At 41.9% G+C, this 6,837-nt stretch overlaps 1 protein-coding gene across 1 annotated transcript; it reads right to left on the reverse strand.

The window, feature by feature from the left end:
- Positions 1-719: 719 nt before the first annotated feature.
- Positions 720-1,803, reverse strand: tcima (transcriptional and immune response regulator a). The gene has a single exon (XM_080046496.1). The coding sequence runs from the start codon at positions 1,670-1,672 to the stop codon at positions 1,367-1,369; it is 306 nt and encodes a 101-aa protein (XP_079902622.1). The 5' UTR covers positions 1,673-1,803; the 3' UTR covers positions 720-1,366.
- Positions 1,804-6,837: the final 5,034 nt, after the last annotated feature.

Consider the following 6,837-nt stretch of genomic DNA (forward strand, 5'->3'; position numbering starts at 1 on the left):
AAGGGCTGGTAACATTGCAGTGTTGATGTATCAATCTAAACGTAATGTTACATGAGGCAAGATTAACAACGTCACTTTCCCATTGCTATGGTGATTTGGGCTGTTTAACCTGAAGGGTTTCCCTGTTTATGACAAAAAATCAAACGACTGAGTTCTTGAAAAGTGCCATATAAATGAAATCTATGATAATTATGATTATGATAATTATTATTATTATTATTAAATCAGATGTCACAGCTGTTGATAGCAGATGGCTGATATGTGTTTGTCCTATTTTAAGAATGAAATCATATTGATGAGTCATTTAATCTTTTGTCCAATCGTATCATTTTTTTCATATATAAAACAAGATATATCAATGTGCCATAATAAGAGCATTATTAATTCACCCTTATTAATACATGGCTTTGTCCTGACTTTTCTCAGTCCATCCTCATGACTTGACTCCTCACTAATCTCTGATACAAGTAAACACCAGTGTAAATCCACTCATATAGTGTTTGCATTGAATTGCCCTTAATACAGCATAGTAGGCCCACCCCTTAACCTCAGCTAATGTAAACTAATCTGACATTAAAAAAACATAAGGATATTAACCTCATATGACCTGATGTGATGACCATAAAAGGCATTTTAAGCCATACACGTTAGAAAAAAACCATGTCAATGAGTAGTGTAATAAGGACAAACAAGGGATCTGCTTTTTTTTTTTTTATAAATTCAAATAATTTATTAAAAAATTGCAAAGGATGGTGACAAATGACAAGTCTATGCAAAACATTGTTGCTATAACATTTTGTTCGATAACACATTAGTGGCCACTAATGAGTATATAACAAAGTCAAGCACGAAGGCAAGGCATGTTGTTCAGGAGAGGCATTCGTAGAGGTTTTGGTTCTTCGGCACAATAAAAGTCTCTTATTGCAGCTGCTGTGCACGGTGATGTGCACCTTGGACACGGCGCTTGCTGCTTCACAGTTCAGGCAGGCATCCACAAGAATGCGTTTCATTGAATTCAAGTCTCAGGATAGACCAGAAATGCCCTTACATACTCCAAATCAGTTCATCTTTTGTTCCTGCATGCTCCAGGCAGGACTCTGCGCTGTCACCTCCGTCCATGAGGCGACGAGTCAGCCGGCCGCATGTTGCCTTCAAAAGGGCTGGCCGGCTGCATACAGTAGTACAAGCATTCTCCTCCGCACCTTCACGCTCCTTTTTCCAAATGCGACAGGAGGATAGCTGCACTGACGGCGGGAACCCAGTCATATCATAACTGGGAAGGGTTTTCACGTTCGGCTCGGACATCGAGCCGAGAGAGACAGATTGAGACACAGGCGGTAAACAGACGCGGTTGGATGCGCCATGGTCAACGAATCTTGAGCAGTTGCCGGACCATGCCCGCGATCTGCAGGAACTTGTCCTTCTTGCGCTGCTTGAGAGCCATGAGGGCCCGGGACGTCTCCTCCGGGTCCAGGCTGTAGGAGAAGATGCTCCTCACCCGCTCCTCCGCCTTCATGTCGCCCGTCTTCTGGAAGAGTCTCATCACCGCGTCCTGGTTGACGCTCTCGAAGATGTTGGCCACGGCTTTCTTGCGGTGCGCCGTGGCGAACTTGTTGCCTTGGACAGACGGGCTGACGCGGCACTCAGAGTAGGTTCGCACGTAGGTCGACATCTTGGCTTGGTTCTTTTGTTTCTCCGCTGGATGTCTCTGGTTTCTTTCTGCTCCTAGTGTGGCCCGTCCAACTCACTGAGGATGAGTTGTTAGGTGCGCACTCTTTCGCGGGGAGCGTCTCGTGGTGTGAGGGCTTGAGAGAGTGAGTAGCGGAAAGCTGAGCCTGTGAGTATTTATAGGGCTGAGGAGGAGAGAGGGAGGGCGGGTTCAGCGCTGCCGGGAACGCATGCACTCCCAGCGGTGACATCACCAGCAGTCAGTCGTGAAAAAGCAGACAGAGGCGCCTCATCTACTCAGGGAGAGCCCGCTGCAGCTCTCCAAAATTACGCACGGCAGTCCCAACGAAACCATTGCGCAAAGATTGCAATTTCTCTAAATGATTTGATTTTGAACCTCACAAATAGCCTAGATAGTATAGAGTGCTGTGATATGCATTTAATTCATGCAACCATAAATGCACTTGCGTATAATTGCCAACGGTGTCCATAAGGAATTATGTCTTGCAACAATTGAATTCACTATAAAATGCATAGAGATTTTGTTTACTGTATATTCCACTTCACCTATGGTGCAAACACTTGCACATAAATCAACAACAAGTGAATGATTTACTTTACCTCACAGAATCACAGTATAAAAGTACTTGGTAACATTAATGATAAATGAATTATCATGAATTACCTGAATGAATGCATGAAAATCTATGAATTCATCCATGCAATATTCCATGAATTCTCTTGGATTAATGGTATCTCATGCATGATCTTCTTCATGGGTCAGTCTGCAGTTAAAGTGTCAGGCCAAAAAAAACTGACCGGTCACACCAATACATATGTGTGTGTTGTTAAATACCAAGTGTTGAAATCATGATGAACTAAGCATTACTTTTTGAGATAGTGGTGACTTGAATTGAATTGAGTTATCTTAAATGGTTCATGTACCGTTAGCATAAAGTGTTATCAAGCATTTACAGGTTATAGCCCTGCATTAGAATTTGACTTAAATACCCTAGAACTATGAAAGTATTACTGTATACTATAGGGTTATTATTACCAATGCATTCACATGTTAGGATCTTTTCACTGACCAAAGTGGCACTATTGTTTAGGTACATTGCTGTTGGTGGTGCATTCTAGAATAGAATATATTTATTTATTGCCATTTGCATAGGTACAAGTACAAGTGCATTGGGATTCTTGTGCGAATCTCCCTGAGTCAGCTTCAATACAAACAATGAATAAATAGCATTATAACAGGAAAATTCAAAAAAAATGAAAATAAGAAGAATCGTAGAAAAGTAGAAAATAAGAATAAGTAACAGCTAAGTACCCTGTACAGAGGCTATTCTATCTTAAAACAAGATATAATACAATAGAATAAAAATAAATAACAAATAAATAACAAAGGGGAGCACTGTACAATAAGATGAGACATTCTGAGCATTATATTCAACTAATCATTCTTTATGTGTAATATCTCTCTGCAAAGTAGGCCTACTAGTAACCTTAGTTACACCAGGAGGATGACATGGATAACCTTTACACAGACTGAGAAGTAATGGAGTCAGTGAACTTCTAAACAGAAAGTGAAAACATGTGACATGAATATATAATGTATGATGATGAGTGGTAAATGTGTATAATGTGTTATATGTTGTTGTGACACATGTCTGACACAAATGAGATGTAGTGGCTTATATGAGTCATTTGTTATTGCAGTCAGTCAACAAGGCATAAACCCGGTTTATACACCAAGAATAAGCTAAATAAATTGTCAGTCTGTGTTGTTAACTGAGAGTAGTGCTTACACAATGAGTGATCTTTTCCTGTTTGTGCATCTATTTACACTTGCTCTAATGGAAATGCAGCCTTAATATACTAATGGCATAATAGGGCATTTTTTAATACTGTACACACCATCTACAGTATTGTGCCTGTTCCCAAAATGGCCACAGATTAAATCTGCTTCTTTTCCCCCCCACTCGGCTGTGCTAAAAATATTTGGTTTATATATTTTGGCCCTTCAAATAGGAGCTGAGTGTTTACAGCATGGAGTTGAACCGTGGCCCGCACGCCCGGCCTGGCTGATGGTGGGTTGATAAGGCTGCAAGGCGTTCCCCCATCTGAAGACATACGGTAACTCTCCACATAAACAACTGTCAATCCTATGCTGCAGGCTTTTCCCTCAAAAAAAAAAAGAAAAAAAAATCAAAGTGTGACCAAAGGCTAATAGTCCCTTATATGGAGCATGAAGTTGACGGACGGTATGCCCGGCATGTGGCATTGACTTTGTGTGTCTTGCTGAGTCGAAACAATAAACCTTTGCTGGGTCCAGGGGGAGGGTGGGGGGGGGGAGACAATAGCCAGAAAAGTTTGCTGACAGCTTTGTTTTCCAGGTCTGCTGAACAATGTTCTTCTTAGCACAGGATACATGTCTGTCTCCAGCTGGCACGGCAGTTATGACTGGAGACAGAGAGAATGCCAACGCACTTACAGATAGAGAAAAAAACCCGGTATCTTTATGACCCTGACGTTGCCACCGAGGCTCCACACAGACAAGCGATGCACAATGAGATTTTTCGGCGGGCTGGACGGAAACTGGACCCCTTGAGGTGCTGACCTCCATTCTCCTGTCCAACACCAAGCTTGTCCATGTCTTATCATAACAAAGGGGGAACACTAAATTTAACACGGGGTCATAGTTCTGTCATCTTCTTGCCCAAACGGGGAGGGGTTTGTCAGGAGACAGCGGGTTTACTCCTTGAAGATAAGATTCCGTCCACAAATATTTAACATTTGTCTGAAATTATATAAAGACACACTCCCCAAATGCTCCTCAAAATAGCATCCAGGTCACAGATCACAATGGGAGGCAGCCATGTTGAGATTTTCAAAGTGGAGTCAGCGATTCTGGTTAAGGTTCTGTTAACGGGCATATTGCTAGCTGCGGTGGGACTGGGTTTACATGTCAGTACTAGATTAACACCATTGTTTCAGTGCACACACATTACGGACAGCGGATCATGAGGAGATTTTCACAGATTTTTTTTTACAAAAAGTGATTTTGACAACAAGCGTTTTCCAGAATCACTACTTGAAACTGAGCTTTTAGGAGTCCTCTTGATGTCAATGTTCAGCGTTATCTACCTGGCCCAGTTTTACTGTTGTTCGCGTCTGGTCTTTGTTTATGGTTTTATTGAACATTCAGATGTGATAGTACATTATTATTGACAGAAGATCATAGTTCAATGCAGCCTTGCCTGATGTCTTCAGTCACGTCCTCATTTACCGAATCTTTCAGCTTCGAATAGGGATTTTGAAAATTCACCATTTTGTGTGTTCCAGTTTGACCCCACAGTTTGGGACACAGCCAGAGCGTTGCATAACTGCAGCAAGTAGCCAAACATAAACAGTATTACAGCCTCCACTGTTTGATATGAAAAAGCCCAGCATCGATTCTTGGGCCAATTTTCTCTGTGTAATCGAGTCCTGCATAACTGGTTGATTGCAAAGTGGGTTAATGCACGACAGTTTGCTGGACTGTGTTAAACACAATGCGGATGTTATTGGATTAGCAGGCAGTCTGTTCCCTGTATACTTTATCCAACTTGTTAGCCTTTAGCTTGTCCTGCAGTGGTAGAGATGGCAGCCTATGGGTGTACAGTATGTTGTTAGCGAGACATAAATGTCAACCCAGAGCCTGGGTCGCATACTGGGTAATAGATCTCAGTCTATTTTTTGCCTTTCTGTAAAATGGACCAGCGACAATGTGTTTTGGAAACGCGTCATCAATTGTTGTTTGCTCCTCCTGCTTATGTAATTTGAAGATGTGCCAAGACAATTTCAATGTTCACTACATTAGGATAACGGAGACAGCTTTATCAGCCAGTTTGGCTCAGACTTTGAACTTTGAGTTCACAGTTATTTGATTATGTGTTTAAAACGCACCTATACGAGATTGATCGGCCCTTACCTGGAATACGAGGAAGATTAAAATACTGATTTAATTCCCAAGAAGGAAATCTCATGGTGCAGGAAACATTAATAATATTCCAGTGAGTGAAACACAATAACAAACCAAAGGCAGGGCTACTGTGGAAACAAAGTAGCATCTGTTCCAGCATTCAGTGTTGGTAAACTGAAGTTAATGACTCATGGCATCTTTGTAGTAAGAACACATTAACATTCTCTGGTATTTACCATGAACCACATAAACACAATGCATGAGATTATTTTGGCCCTGTTTATACACCCAGCTGGTCTGTTCAGTGAATGTCTGCTTATGTAACAGCTTGGGAGGGGATGAACATTTTGGCAGAGCTCATCTCTGGGGACTAATTTGTGTGTGTGTTTTGTGTGTGTGTGTGTGTGTGTGTGTGTGTGTGTGTGTGTGTGTGTGTGTGTGTGTGTGTGTGTGTGTGTGTGTGTGTGTGTGTGTGTGTGTCGGATTGCCTGAAAGTGAAACAGATTCACTTTGACATCATCAAAGTTTATGTATTTGCCAGGGCATATATATACTATATAGTGCGATCAGGGGTCCACCATACAAAAAAACTGGCCAATTATGGTAAATAAGAGTAGGAAAGAATAGTCTGCAAAATACTAAACAGTTTCCAATTTCCCAGAAAAGGGTATAATGGGTATAACATTTAACATGAAGTATATTGTGACACATTGCAAGCGGATTAAAAAGCCTGCATGCTTTAGACCTGCTTGCAATGTTGTCCTCAGACAAACTTATAAAATGCACTTCATTTGAATTTACGTTTGACTGCCTCGTGAAATATTCAACCCCCTTGTGTTGTTAAGTCCATCTCATTCATAACACAGAATGCACCACCGAAACAAGAGCACCATCTCCTATCTGATCACGTTGGTTTTGAAACCCGCACAAAGGCTTCAGAGGAATCACAAGGTTGTGTTTGCATGAGGCGGGTGGAGTGGTAGCCGACATGTTTCACAAGCTGCTAGTGTGAGAAGCATCACAGTCACAATACAGCGAGCGGTAACACTTTTACACGCGATGCACAGTTCATGTTTCCTCTTTTCTCTGCCCCCCCGTACACACACACACACACACACACACACACCCCTCCTGAGGGAACCTGCCTGTGCATGCAGATTAAGTGACTGAGCGCTGAGCCCACCAAGGCAAAGGCATCATTA

The sequence above is a fragment of the Ammodytes marinus genome, assembly GCF_949987685.1.
Source record: "Ammodytes marinus genome assembly, chromosome: 2".
In the NCBI taxonomy this organism is placed as follows: domain Eukaryota; kingdom Metazoa; phylum Chordata; class Actinopteri; order Uranoscopiformes; family Ammodytidae; genus Ammodytes; species Ammodytes marinus.